Raw genomic sequence first — 15,923 nt, 5'->3', positions numbered from 1 at the left:
TAGTAGCCTACTCTCTCCTCTAGGAGTACCTGTTAGACGATCATTTCTCATCGTCTATTTCCGAACGTGAATCGTGCTTGTATATGAAATCTCATAATAGGATTTTGACCTGTTAAGAAATTAACTTGAAATGACCAGTAAAGGCATCACTGGAATATGACCCGAACTGAACGATCATTTGATTAGAGTACTACTTGTTACTATTTGGAATATTACTCTGTCTATATCGTGTATGGACTAATATAGAGTTCTACATTGCTCAAGCCCTGATTAATAGTACTCGTACTTGATTACTGTAACAACAGTCATGTATTGCTATAAACAGAAACGTTTTGAACATTATTTACTACCTCTGTTCCATTTTATTTGCAACTATTAGACATTTTTTCTCTCTATTTTATGTCAAATCGTTGCAAATAATATGAAATAGAGGTAGTATTTATGTTATCTTTGTATTATGGAAGTAAAGATGGCAACAACTAAACAAGATTACAAAAACTTTAAACTTACAGTCCTAACTAAACTAGAGAGTATATTAGAATACAACCATAGGACCTGTAGGTGGGATTATATCAGGCGTTGGTGTTGATGGAGGTGGGTCTATTTCCGGTACGTTAGGCGGAACAACATCAGGTGGCTGACGAGGTGGAACCTCCGGCGGTGGGAATATATCAGGTCCAGGAGGGGAGGGAGTGGGCGTGTGCGGAATCTCTGGTCCCGGTGGATTCGGTGTGGGATCAGGCGTTGGTATATGCGGTTTAATCTCTGGTTCAGGTGCAATGATGAACTCGTTGGGGTTTGACGGGGTTGGAGGCATCTCAACCGGTGTAGGCAGGTTAACCTCTTGAGTACGCCTCGTAGGGAACTCAGGTGGTGTCGTGGACATGGACATGGTCGTGGTCGTGGACATGGTCGTGACGGCTAAAGGCCTTGGAGTAATGGTAAAGTGATTGTAAGGAGAATGAGGAGTCATGATTAATTTGTTAGGGGCATAAAGTGGTAAAGATTTCTTCAAAAGATTAAACAAAGGTGATGAAGAAATGCAGCTTGTCATATCTTCTTCAGATTTTGGTCTGTTTGGACTAAAACTAGAACAAGGATATGTTCAAAACTTCAAACTAAACATTACTAAGTAGACAAATTCTGTTTGCTTGGGTTTCCTGTTAATGACACATGTAGTTATACGTGTTACATTTGACACGTGGACTTCATTCGTTCAATCACAGCAATTTATTTTTATTTAAAGGGAACTTCATGGGCTTATGTCATACTCATTTATGGACAACCCCTATAAATATATGAATTTATATCTGGCTGACCAAATTTGAAGTGACTATAAGCTACATTTGATTTGAACATACACATTGAACTAGCGATTAGCATGACCAAATTCGATATGATCAGAAACATTATGTTCAAACCTGAAATTGACCAGATCGGCACACCCGTTTTGACAACTCTATTTACAAATTACAATGGTAAATGAGTGAACTATAACTTAGTAAGTTAGTAGTATTCAGTGCCTTTTTGGGCAAGGAGAGAAGCATTTGCGCCCTTTTTTCAAATGTTAAATGTTACTTCGTATATAATTTGGGAATGAAAGATAAACAACAAACCCCAAAAACTAGAGGGTAAAAAGGCCCAATAGTCAAGGTGGTAATTGGAAAGCTTGCAATAGATTCATTAGCCAATTGAAGAAGCTGATACTTCTTCATAAAATTATAGGAAAATGATATATGCAACCCTTAAACTATAAGTGAAAATTAAATAATACTAGTTGGTGAAAAATTACATTTAAATTGCACAATCATCAACCTGAAATTTTATTAAGTAACTAACAACTCTTGGAATAATAATTCACAACATCATATATACGACCCTTAGGACGATTATAACTTTATAGTTTTTGGTCATTAGACCAATTCGATTGTGTTGACCTCTCTTTAGATCGAGGGGGTGTAAAATGCTAAAGAAAGATTTGATTACTTTTAACAACAATCATGTAAGTGTATACTATTATTAGTTGTGAGCAACAGCTTAATTTGCATTTAGTTATGTCCTTTTCCTCTTTTCCGATCCCTTTTTATCTTAAGCATACTTTCACTTAAAATTTCTTAGCTCACTCACGTATTCATATTGTATATCCTTCTTTTTCTGCTCTTTAGTTCGATCTTTTTATGCTTTTCAATCAATTGACAAGAAAAAAGAAGAGAAGAATGAAAAAGAGAAGTCTAAACATGTATGCTTTTTGATCAACACTCCCTTTTATTTATTTTATTGTGACAATTGAAACATAATTTGAGTGTCGCGATTGGTTTAAACTTGTATGAAAGATAAGTACGAGTTAATGGGTGTTTGTAAGCATAAGTACAGTGATGTATAATGTTGGAGTACAGATTGTTTGGGATAAATCAGGCTAAGGAAACAACTTTAAACTCACCCAATGAATATCAATGTTTGTGTATTACTTGTATATTGCAGCCATTTAGACACTGATTATGTTTGTCCAATGTACAGCTAACTCAAATAGACAGCATTTATCTCTCTTTTTACCCAAAAAGCAAGCTAATAATTAAGCTGGATTTGGTCAGATCACTTTAATTATTTGATCTTAATTGGGTGTGTCTTAAGTAAGTACGAGTATGGATTATGAACACATTTGTAGTATAGACTAATTGAAATTGAATGTCATTGTAAGGCAATCAATAAGCCTATCAACGTGTGCAGCTCAGCCATGGCGCGGGTGATCCTTCAAACCGTACAGAGACTCTTTGATTTAGAGCATTACCACACATTTATTTGTTGGGTTGTGGTTCGTACCGTGTTGGGTTGTGTTTTTCTTTGAAATTCATTACACGTTTTAATTAAGGCACAAAAGCACAACACAAGAGCGTGTATATGCTCAAGTTGTACCTTGACCGCCTTTTAAAATTTATGGTTTAGGAGGGTTAAAGTGTAAACTTTACTCTTGGTTCTACACTAACCAAGGCACAACATGGGATGAAGGCCATAGCTTGTAGTAGTTATGAAAGTTAGCTTCATGTGACAACTTGGGCTTTGATCATATATAGAGATTAATACATACAACTATAAAAGAATTTATTTTCTACGTTATTCTTTATTCAGCACCTTTTTGTTATTGCGAGAAAATTTATGAAAGTTATCGGTGAAATTGATGATTATATATGAAGAAATTCTAATTATACGTTCCAACTTCCATGTATTAGTACTACTCTAGCTGTATAACTGTATAACATTGTTTATTATAGTGAAAACAAATTGCTTTTTATCATATAAACATACATGAAAACCTTGCTTATTTTTACGATAGACAATTCAATTATTCAAATCCTACATAGAAAGAATAAAGAAATAAAAATTCCTTTTAAGTAAGAGCACGTTCCATTAGTATGTATATGAGGTACACTTTATAAAAATGATAATACACATTTATACATTCTTTTTTCCCTAGCTACAACTTATGAAAGGATAGGATATGGTTTAAATAAACAAACATGAAGAGGATTACTGCAGTCTTCATTTACTGCATTCATTATAGGCTCAAGAAAATAAAATATGGTTTTATTAATTATTTTCGATAAAAGTTACAAATCTTAGCTAGCAAGTAATCCATTGATCAATTACTACAAAGAATACAATGCAACAATAATGGATAAACTAAACAAAGTACAATGCAATCTCTTTCCTTCCTAGCTATAGAGGTAGAATTACAAAATTTAAATAAACTAACCACACATAACTCTACATATTTACATACAACAAATAACTTGATCTACTTTAATTAGTCCAACACTTGATAGATTAATTAGTCCAACACTTCGATTAATTAGTCAAACGCGCCATTAACAAATTAACTCGAGGTCAATAAGTTAAGCTTTGGTAGACTGCATACTTGTTGTAGGCATTTGAAAGTTTTGTTGTATGATCGGAATCCCATGAACCAAAACTCAAACTCATCCGAGGTTACAACTTGTAGATACTTTTGTGACGGCTTTTTCGTGCTTTCATTTTGATTCAATCTTTGAATTTTCCTTAATGGTATTACAATCTGCATATGTATAAGAAAATTCCACGTTAAAATTTGATTAATTTGACACTCAAAATTTGTTACTCAACTTTGAAAATGATGTAGTGCAGTGCATGTGTACGTATGTATAAAATTTTGTAGGACAAGATAATTAAATAAATTACCTTGTAATGGAACCTAAGAGGCTCTCCGGTGGTGGTGGAGGAGACTTTTGCGATTGGCCGATCACTGCAGAAGGCGAGTTTCTCCGTTGAGATGAATAGGCGGCCGGCTATGGGACCTGCGGTGGTGTACAAGCTGCAATGTGAAGCCCTTAATAACTTCTCACCCTCTCGCACACTAAATATTCGTTTAAATACTCTGTCGACTCCTCCAACAAAGCTCAATTTTCCTTTCACTGCATCGTTTGAAAAAACAATCAAGTTATTACTAGTTCAAATTACATTATTAATTATTTATTAATTTAAGATCGATGTAGAGAAACCAAAGCATTAGAAGATTGTGGCCAGGCAAATGAGATATGTATGGTTTTTATCTTACTTAGCTCGTTATAACATAATATACATACTATACGTACCAAGTTTATTCATCGTGTTAAAAACTGATTCCACTCTACGTTGTTTTGAAACAACCAAAGGTCCATCGACTTTGCCGGATGAAGGTCCAGGCAATAGTTTGATGGTGGATGTTTTCCTAGTTTGATCATAACTTATTGTTGATAACCCATTTCGAAGGAGATGATCTCCGATCATGCTCTTCAAACTCCTTGATTTAAATGCCTCGGAAACATTCATTTTCCCTTAGAAACTATATTATCAATTACACAATCGATCACCTCTTAATTAACTAATAAGATGGAGCAAATTATATTAGAGAATGAAAGAGAATAATGATTTTGGTGGTTGGTGTTGGGAATATAGTTTGTTATGAAGAGGTATATATAGAAGGTGAAATATATTGTAGAAGCTTTTAGAATGAGTCATGCATGGATCATCAAAAAAGTAAAATTAAGGGCCATCAGAAAAAGATTTATTTCTTGGTGAGTAAGTTGATGAATTCATGCATATTTTATTAGCTTTTCAAAAGTGATGAGGAACAAATCTAATCCATTCTTTTTTATACTTTTAGAAGATAGAAATAATGAGTCCAAAATCAAGTAACATTTTATTACAAAATATAATCTATTATTATTTTTCTAGGGTAATTAACAAATAGTGTGAATTAAATTAGGAAAAGTGGGGTCAAGGTTTGTGAATGATTGTTGATGGTTAATAAGAGTTAGAAGCTTTTGAGTTGGCAAACGAACTTTGTGATGGTAGCTAACTTTTGAACACTATACAACGGCAAGTGGTTTTCTAAAGATACATTGTTCATTACTGCTTGCATTAACCTTATCTACTTGTGTACTAGCTAGCTAGCTTATAGGTGTGTAAAATTCAACTATAAAGTACTTAATTTCATTGTTTAGATACTTTGGCAATAACATGGGGGATCGGCCGACATATATGGATAGGGTTCTTCAACTAATAAGTTGATTATATATGTCGGAAAATTTTGACAATTACCACCTTTTACTATGTCCGGATCCATTTTAGCAATTACCACCTTGTATTTTTTTTTTTTTTTTTTTTTTGAAAATTACCGCATTCTATTTTCAAAAACATCAAAAGTTACCACCTTCTCCACCACATGACGTCATGTGGGCTCCGTTTGATTTCAAAGTGATACTTCATCTGAAATCTAAAAATATTAACAGAGTAATAATAAGTTTGTAACAGATTAAAACACCATCTTTAGCAACATAATTTTTTTTTTATTTTTTTTTATTTTTTTTATTTTTATTTTTTAATATGGACACTTTGAGTTTTGCATTATTTAATCTTGTTTGCATCATATCAATGTAATTTTTAATAAAATTCACTTCTTATGATTTTACAAAATTGAAGACCAGTGTACAGTAAAGATGGAAATATCCAGTGGATCACCCGCTGACCCACTCCACCCGTCTTATTGGACGGATGAAAAACCCGGCTTAAACGGATGATAGCGGGTGATGGATTAACGGATGCGGGTGATGGATCGGATTCGGGTGGAGAATTTTCACCCGTCACTTGACCCGTTAACCCGACCCATCACCCGAAATTTCTAAAACACTACACTTTTTTACAATTTCTGAAATTCTGTATAATGGGCTAGGCCCAAGTGAAGCTAAGTCAGTATTATAATTCCATCCCTAATATCCTAAACCCTAAAGTTTCTAAAAGAAAAAAACACCACAGCTCTCTCTCTCTCTTAACTCTCTCCCTCTTAATTCTCTCCCTCTTGCCTGTCTCTGCCTCACGATGGCGCCGCTGCAACAAGGAAAACTGCATTAACTCCAACTCTCCAACTCCAGCAAGTAGGGATGGCAATGGATCTGGACCCGACCCGGATCCGTGGATCCAGATCCGTTTTTCACGGATCTGGGTCTTTAAATTTTGGACCCGACGGATCCGGGTCCTGCTGACAAAAACGGATCTGGATCCGGGTCTGGCCCCAGACCCGGATCCAGATCCGTTTACCCGTTTTTTATTTTACATATTTTTAAAAAAAAAAATTGTTTGTTTCTTTATTTAAAATGCTCATATTGAATATATCATCGTAAATGTAGTATTGTACTTTTTCCGTTGTTTATAATTTTTATTACAAAAAATAAGTGTATAAATTAGTTACTTTGTGTTTTTAGATTAGGTGTATAACATTAATTAAGGTTGAAATTAATAACCCCCAACGAAAGTTTAAAATAAATTTTTTGACCCAAACATTACATTTATTGCAAAAAATTAGGCAAAATATATTGGACCCGTTTTGGACCCGGATCCGTGGACCCGTCGGATCTGGATCCGGGTCTTCATTTTCCAGACCCGACGGATCCGGGTCGGATCTGGATCCTAGATACAAAAACGGATCTGGATCTGGGTCCATCCGGACCCGGTCCAGATCTGACCCGTTGCCATCCCTACCAGCAACCAACAAGGAATAAAAAGGGCGTCTCACGAATTTTGTTTGTTCACTAGTTAAATTTAATTATATACGAATTTTTTAATTTTAGGGTTTTGTTCATTCGAAATAAATTATATGGAGTACATGTTGTTGACTTGTTGTAATTCGAATTTTCTGCTTGTTATTAGGGTTGATATATATGATATGAATAATATATTTTCACATATTTTTGCCTTTTTGTCACGAATTTGCTGCAGCGTTTTTGTTAATTTGTTGCTTATATTATACATCCGATTATCACCCGAACCATCCGTTTCACCCGTGGGTGATGGATGGATGGATTCGGGTGAAAATTTTAGCGGGTGGTGGATGGATCGGGTGGGGTGGATGGAGGCGGGTGATGGATGCGGGTGATGATCCACCCGCCCCGAACCCGATCCATTTCCATCTCTAGTGTACAGGTGTAGGCAAGAGTGATAACAGAGAGCTAGGTATCAACTAAAAAACACAGAGGTAGTAGTATATGCTTTGGAGAGTAGTGTCACATAATTACTTAAATAGCCAAGAAAAAGGAGATTTATAATCAGCATAGATTCTGAGATTTTAGACGAAGTCAATAATGACTAACCACTACCTCCATATTCTATACCAACAAGATCCCTCGTACTCTATCTAATTAAAGGTGTTCGGTGCCTTTGTTACCCTCTTCTTCCGTCTACCTCAACAAATAAACTCCAATCCCGGCCTACCCCTTGTGTTTTCTTAGGTTACCCTTCCAATCATCGTGGGTATAAATGATATGACTTGTCTACTCGGAAAATTCTCATCTCTCGTCATGTGATTTTCGATGAAAATCAATTTCCCTTTGCCAAAATCAACGCTCCAACACCTACTGATTATGATTTTCTTACTGATGGCTTACACAGTTACACCCTAGCTTAGTCCATCAACTTTTTCATCCTACAAGCCTGGCTACAGAGGCCCACTCTCCTACTCTTCCCTTATCCCCTCCGGCCCAGCACACTCCAGCCCACACCACTACTATTTCCCCTACGGGCCAGCACACTTCAGCCCGCGCTCTCCCTCCTTTTCCTACGGATCACACCACTCCAGCCCAAACTACTCAACAACTGGGCCCTACTCCTATTCGGCCCAATCTAACTCACTCTCCTCTAAATTCTACTGGCTCTCCTACTACAGAAGCCCAACATACTCCACTATTCTCTCCTACTTCCCATATTAGTACTCCAGCAGGCCCAACCCACCCCAATGGTCACTATTGTCGCCCCCCCTCTTTTGGGCCAGCAGCCACGTAGGCCTCCTCCTCCTCCTTTGTCAGTCCAAACTAGGAGTTCCCATGGGATATTTAAGCCCAACCCTATCTTTGATCTACATTGCCAGTCCACTCCCTCTCCCTTACCCAAAAATCCCATTGCCGCTCTATCAGATCCGAATTGGAAAAATGCCATGTTCGATGAATACAATGCTCTTATTAAAACTAAGACGTGGGAGTTGGTGCCCCGTTCTCCTAATGTGAATGTTATTCCTTGTATGTAGCTTTTCAAACATAAAAAGAATGCTAATGGTATTTTTGAGAGGCACAATGCCCGTCTTGTGGTTAATGGCAGGAATCAATAGGTTGGGATTGATTGCGACGAGACTTTTAGTCCGGTTATCAAACCAGCTACCATCCGCACGGTTCTTAGCACTGCTCTTTCTAAATCTTGGTCTATTCATCAAATGGATGTCAAGAATTCTTTCTTAAATGGAGATATTGCCGAAACTGTCTATATGCATCAACCACCGAGGCCGTGACAAAAATCAACCGGACCATGTTTGTGTTCTCAACAAGGCGCTATATGGACTTAAACAAGCGCCTAGGGCTTGTTATCATCGTTTTGCCTCATTTGTGGCCATCATCGGCTCTTCTCACAGTAAATCAGATTATTCACTCTTCATCTACTCTCATGGTAAAGATGTTGCCTACATTCTTCTATATGTCGACGACATAGGTCTTACTTCCTCATCAAATGATCTCCGTCTCTCCATCATGGCTCGTCTAAGTTCGGAATTTGCAATGACCGACCTCGGCCCCTTGAGCTCCTTTCTCGGCATCTCAGTTACTCGGCACAAGGGTGGTCTTTTTCTCTCTCAAAAATCATATGCTGCAGATATAATAGCCCGTGCAAACATGTCCTCTTGCATCCTCAGCCACCCCCGTCGACACTAAGGCCAAGTTAAGCTCCACCTCCGGCCTACCTGTCAATGATGCTAATCTTTAACGTAGTCTTGCCGGGGTCTTGCAATACTTCACGTTCACTCGCCCGGATATCTCATATGTTGTTCAACAAATATGTCTATACATGCACGACCCGCGACAGGAGCACATGCATGCTGTGCGTCGCATTCTTCGGTACCTCCAAGGCACTTTGGATTTCGGTCTGCATCTCTATCCCTCTTCCATCTCCGGCCTCATCTCATACACTGACGCGGATTGGGGGGGCTGCCCCGATACCCGCCGCTCCACCTCCGGCTACTGTGTGTACTTGGGTGACAACCTCATCTCATGGTCTACCAAAAGGCAACCCACCATATCTAAATCAAGCGCAGAGGCCGAATATCGCGGTGTTGCTAATGTTGTGGCGGAATCTTGTTAGTTGCGCAACCTCCTCCTCAAACTTCATTGTCCTATCAAGAAAGCGACGGTTGTGTATTGTGATAATGTGAGTGCTGTTTATCTCTCCGGCAACCCGGTTCAACATCAACGAACCAAACATATCGAGATGGATATCTACTTTGTACGTGAAAAAGTTGGTCAAGTCCGTGTATTACATGTTCCATCTCGCTATCAAATCGCTGATATTTTCACAAAAGGTCTCCCTCAAGTTCTATTTGAAGATTTCCGAAACAGTCTAAGCGTTCATAAACCTCCCGCCATATTGTTGCCTCAACGTTGTCGTCATTGTCGCCACAACAACAACAATTCATCGTTACAACCTTAGTGCTTTTTGGCTTAAAATTTCTTTACTATTCTTGTGCTATTTGCTTGTTGTTGCTTCAATTAGGTTTGTAATTTGCTGATTGAATATAAGTTAGGATTATCAATTTGTGATCAATTTGGGTTAACTCGATTGACGTGCATATAAATTCGACATCTTCTCTAAATTGCTCTGTTTGGTTGCTGCCGTTGTGATTTTAACTATTCTTGGTACGGTGCTACAGTATAGCAAAGTAGGTGTGTGTGAAGTGCGGTGATGCGGGGTTGAGATGCGTTTTGTATAGTCCTTAGAATGGGGGGTGCAGGTATTTTTGCCTACACTAAAGTGTAGGCAAAAATATGTAGATATAGCTCAGAGCTGATCATAATGAGCCCGGCCCGTTGGCCCGACCCGATTTTTGGCGGGTTTTGGGCAGTTTTTTCCGGCCCGGTCCAATTTTTTTTAAAAAATGGGCGGGTTTAGAAAATGGATTTTATGCATTTTTAGTTGATTTTTTTGGCCCGGCCCGAAAAGCCCGCATGGCCCGACTAGTTTGGGCACACGTTTTTCGGCCCGACCCGGCCCGAGAAATGGGCAAATTTTTTTGCCTTCGGCCCGACCCACACATTGATCACCTCTAATATAGCTCATCCAATTGTAAAATAAATGTACATAGAATCAAACCCTTAACCTAAAGGGCCCAAGGCACACAAACTTAATGCAGCTTGTTTTCCTCTTTTATTTATGCAATTAAATTTTTTACATCCTTTTCCTCAGCTTTTATTTTTATTAATATATATCTATACTTATATATTAAAATGTAACACCCCCGATTTACTAATTAATAATAAACAAGAATTAAAGGAAAATTAACGACCTTTAAAATAAAATTGCGGAAGCATACACCTAAATCGGAGGTATTACCGCCACACTCGACAACCTGTCAAGTGTTAAGGCTTACAAAATCCCAATAATTACAACCCAACAAATCTAGGTGAGCTATTTATACAACTTTATAAACTCGTTATAGCATACTAATCGATCACTTGAGCTCCTTTAGCTACGATCACTTGATCAACCTGCTAAAACAGTCTTGTCTGCTCACCATTAAGGACAAATTCCAAAATAGATCGTCGCAGGGCCACCATAAGAAAAAGATATGGCCGCAAACACAAGTAGCACAACAAAATAACACACACGTCAGCAAAAAGCTGAGTAATCACCACATATCAGAATATATAGAATAGCAAAATAATCAACATTACTAGCTCAATTAAACAATGTAGTTCAAACTACATTACACATTGTACTCTGAAAATAACCTTTAATTTATCAACTCAACGTCGAATAATAATTCGAACCTTTACTCAATCATCTCATATAACCCATAAGTGTGCCATGCTCATTGTTCTATACCTAGCCTTGGACATGGGTAATTCGAATAACAAACCAACAAGTATAAAAACTTGAATACTCCCAATAATTAGAAAACACCTTGAACCAGACCACATACGGGCCAATTCCCACTGTAGGGGACCATAGATAATATAAATAATATAAAGATTGTACCTCATTCTTAACTCATGATCATTATCTCATTACCAACATGCCAAGGACTAGGTCTATAACGCCGAGCCTCAAACCAAGAACAAAATAATAATTTCTCAACCTTTTGATCTCATACTTGATCAAATGATCTTTCACATGATAATAAATAATATCTCAATATTGGCACAAGTTCCCAATTCATAAAATATCTCAACTCTTATATGGCTAATACTAGTACCCAAAATTAATTAATTCTCAACCCAAAATAATACTCTGCATTTATAAACCTAAACCTCGATAAAACAATACTCCATATAACAACAACATTAAAAAACCCTAGAATAAAATACAATCAATCAATGCGACATTTAAATCATACAATACCACACACTAACCACATACATATAAATCATGATCATATATAATTCACAAATAATAAAATTTACATATCACAATACGAAGTACAATCAATACTAACAATTTATAATCAAACAAAATCAAGAAATAAGATTCGTGCGATTACCATACGAACAAATTAGCTTCGGACTACGCCAAGAAATAGGATTGGTGTTTGTAGGCCATGATATTAAAAAGAAAATATCTTGAGGCTTCTCAATTGATCTAATCATGAAGTAATCAGATCATCATATAAAACAATAGATATGGATGATGGAAATGGTTGAACGAAAAACAAAAATTAAAAAAGAACATATTATGATTTTGGTATATGAATACAAAGCATAAAATTGGAAAACGGCCGACTGCTATATTGCTATCTTTCTCCTTTTCTTTTTTTTTTTTTTTTTTTTTTTATCAAATACAATAACTTTATTAGGGTTTAAGATAATTTATAGTTGTTGATAAAAAGAGTCCTATTTAAATTAAAATAGGGTTTTAAAACTTTCCAAACTCTAAAATAAAAATTATGGAATTAGGAAAGTTATTTAATAAATAAATATAAACTATATATAAAATCATAAAATATTCGGGTATTACATAAAAAGTGTTCCTAAAATCGTTTATGTGTCACGTCATTCTCCTCTTATAACACCTTGAGGATACAAGATCTAACTCTTTACCATCTTAGCTAATAATAATTCATCATGTCATTTATACAAATAAATATAACTATTAATGACACGCACCAATTAAAAAAAAAAAAAACAATATAAGTAGTTTGAAAAAAAAATAAGAGGAATAAAATCAACATTTCTCAAACAATAGAGTATTAAAAATTGCTTTCTATACTCTTTGTTAATTTTATTTTTTTTTTGAAATGAATACTCTTTGTTAATTAGTAACATTGTGTTTAACATTTTAGCATAACATACATAATGGATGATAATATATTTCATAAATAAACAATTTAATTAAAGTGATAGCCCGGTGCAACGTTCGGGCCACACACTAGTTTATTATTTAAAAAAATTAGTAGATAAATAAACCTACTTAAACCCAACATGAATCTACCGCTACCTGCAAGGCTGCAAGTTACAGTCGAACCAAATTCCTGGAGCAAGTTGAAATTGGTTCCCTAAACCACTTGGAATTTTTTTCGACACGACACGATACAATACGTCACGTTTGCAACTCCAGAAAACATAAGGATTACTTTTGATGGGATATTATGACTTCGGCAGTCGGATGTACCCCTTGAAACAAGTTGAAATTTAGCTCCTTTGTCAGCAACTTAGTTCTTTTTTTCGGCACGATGACTAGTTGCTCAAGTGCAATGGAATTTCTTAGCAAATATATCACAAAATCCATTTCTTTACACACTTCACTATAGCTTTCGAATGTAACTTTTTTCAACTGGAAATGTAGGCGGTTTGGATAATTTCTTTCTGGGCTCCGTTTGAATTTCGACTGATACTTCATCTGTAATCCATCAAAAATGTAAAACATTAACAGAGTAATAAGTTTGTAACAGATTAAAACACCATCTTTAGCAACGTACTTTTTTTTTAGGGACACTTTGACTTTTGCATTATTTAATCTTGTTTGCATCATATCAATGTAAATTTTAATAAAATTCACTTCTTATGATTTTACCAAATTGAAGACCAGTGTACAGGTCTAGGCAAGAGTGATAGCAGAGAGGTATCAACTAAAAAACACGGAGGTAGTATATGCTTTGGAGAGTAGTGTCACATAATTACTTAAATAGCCAAGAAAAAGGAGATTTATAATCAGCATAGATTCTGAGATTTTAGATGAAGTCAATAATGACTAACCTCTATATGTAATTCCTCAAGGGTGGGAGAAGCATGTAAGAAATCAATTATAGTGAAATGATCAAAACCTACAGGAACGCATAAACGTAAATGCAGCTGCTTCAGACTACGCGTAACAATGCTTGCAAGCACTGGTGGTACCTGAAGATATACGACAGACATGTTACCAACTTACCACTTACTAGAAGGCAAATCTGAAGTACATACTTAAAGTGATATGACATAGACCTTACAAATTAAAAACTCAAAACTTTTTCACCAACCTCGGTAGTTAAACTGTTTACCATAAGAGATAAATGGTGAAGCTTAGGAGCATTTCTGGTGAGGTGATGAACAAACTTAGATAAGCAGCCGTCGCCTCTTCTACAAAAAATTCTCAAATACACTTCCCTCAAACAAGGGAGTTGGGAAAATGTGATTTCATCACAGCATTTATTAGTATAATTAAAGATCTCAAGACAAGGACAATCGATGTGAATGGCTGAGTCTGAGCTTGTTTTAACAACCAATTTCTTTAAATAGGGAAGTTTAACATTTAAACAGTCAGAGTAACAGTGGCTTGAAACTATTGAAAGCATGGTTAGTGATGTGAGATTCAAAGCAGCAGACAGGATATGATCCATATCACTCTTAAGCAAAGTGACACGGTCCAACTCGAGTGTAGTTAATTGAGTGAGCCAAGTTTTACACCCACTTTTACACTCTGAACAAAGATTTAGGTTGCAATATTGTAGGCGTAAATGCTTCAAACAGGATGCCTCGGAGTGCAAAAGATGACAAGGTAAAATATATATTGGAGCCTTATCAATGTTAAAGTGATGAAGGTTGAGGTACAATTCCTCAACTCCCTTCCTGATAACACTAGCAATCCATGCATCAATATGTGAAGCATATTCATTTGTAAGACCAAAACTGAGATTAAATTTACTTATTTTCTGTGCTTTCCATATCTCTAGAAACTGATTAACAGCTTTGACAAACTTAGCTCGATAATTATCTGTTGTTCCAAACAGACTTACAGAAGTTAACTCAAGGATTGAACGGCAATCGGGATGGTCTTTCCACCTAGGTGACAATGATCTTGTTCTAACAGAATCTCTTATAGGCAACAAAGAGAGGATATGAATAACAATGTCATCTGGTAATTTGCTTATGTAATCATCCATTTCATCCAACTTGTTACCTTCAATCCAAGAGAAGCGTACAACTTGTTAGGTTTTGTTGCAATTATTTATTAACACTTTGTTTGAACAAAACCATAAAATTAAAAGAAAACCAATATAATTTAGCTATAACTTTTAACAACAATAAATAATAAATAATTTAGCTATAAGTTTACAAAAAATTTAATTAAAAAAAAAAAAAAAAAAAAAAAAACCGACAATTATAATAATCATCTAGCTATAAACTACTCCTTTTCAGGCCCGTCCCTGAGCCAGGAAGGAGGGGAGGTTGCCCTTTAATGTTAGAATTGTACTATGAAATTAAATTAGCGTTTTCACTAATTTAATTTCATAGTACAATTTTAACATTAAAGGGTTCTGCAACACATTAGCAACCCAATTTGATTCAATTATCAAATAAGACTTGAAAAATCGCATTAATAATTTTAGGGATATTTGATTCACACAGTCGCTGGTTTTAATAATTAGAACCAATTCAAATTTACGAATCCTAAACTTACTACACTGAAAATTAAATTATATTAGATTTAATTAACGGTAAACCCTAGATAGTAAATTGACCTGATGATTACAAAAAAAAAAAAAAAAAAAAAAAAAAAAAAAAAAAAAAAAAAAACAACAACAACAACAACAAATTACCTCAGAAGCTGCTTCAACGGGTGATACAAAGTATCAGAAGGCGCTTCAATGCAGACCAGAGAGAGAGAGCAGGAGGGGGTAGGACTCGTAAGAGAGAGGGGAGGATATTAGGTAGGACGAGTCTTTAATTTTTTATTTATAATGGTAAGAAAACACTAGGAAACCTCCTTACCATTGGAATTTCTAATAATAGACGATGACAAGTATACTTCAATTCTTTATCCTTAACCTTTTTTTTCTTTTTTTTTTTTTTTTTTTAAACCTCTTTATGACTTTATCCCTACACTTAAAATATGGTTGTTGAGTTCTT

The 15,923-nt window shown here is 35.8% G+C and overlaps 2 protein-coding genes across 2 annotated transcripts; both read right to left on the bottom strand.

The window, feature by feature from the left end:
- Positions 1 to 3,561: 3,561 nt before the first annotated feature.
- LOC145621042 (GEM-like protein 4) lies at positions 3,562 to 4,941 on the bottom strand. The gene is made up of 3 exons (XM_081675776.1): positions 4,626 to 4,941; positions 4,213 to 4,445; positions 3,562 to 4,069 (listed from the first exon to the last, which is right to left on the bottom strand). Exons 1-3 carry the CDS (start codon positions 4,840 to 4,842, stop codon positions 3,872 to 3,874), a joined length of 648 nt encoding a protein of 215 aa, XP_081531902.1. The 5' UTR covers positions 4,843 to 4,941; the 3' UTR covers positions 3,562 to 3,871.
- Positions 4,942 to 12,893: 7,952 nt separating this feature from the next.
- LOC145620512 (F-box/FBD/LRR-repeat protein At5g44980-like) lies at positions 12,894 to 15,837 on the bottom strand. Its single transcript, XM_081675196.1, has 4 exons — positions 15,614 to 15,837; positions 14,054 to 14,973; positions 13,791 to 13,931; positions 12,894 to 13,434 (listed from the first exon to the last, which is right to left on the bottom strand). Exons 2-4 carry the CDS (start codon positions 14,954 to 14,956, stop codon positions 13,165 to 13,167), a joined length of 1,314 nt encoding a protein of 437 aa, XP_081531322.1. The 5' UTR covers positions 14,957 to 14,973; positions 15,614 to 15,837; the 3' UTR covers positions 12,894 to 13,164.
- Between the last annotated feature and the right edge of the window lie 86 nt (positions 15,838 to 15,923).

The sequence above is a fragment of the Chenopodium album genome, chromosome 27 (assembly GCF_948465745.1).
Source record: "Chenopodium album chromosome 27, dcCheAlbu1.1, whole genome shotgun sequence".
In the NCBI taxonomy this organism is placed as follows: domain Eukaryota; kingdom Viridiplantae; phylum Streptophyta; class Magnoliopsida; order Caryophyllales; family Amaranthaceae; genus Chenopodium; species Chenopodium album.
Note: the sequence above shows the minus strand (reverse complement) of the source record. Positions and strands in the feature narration are given on the sequence as shown.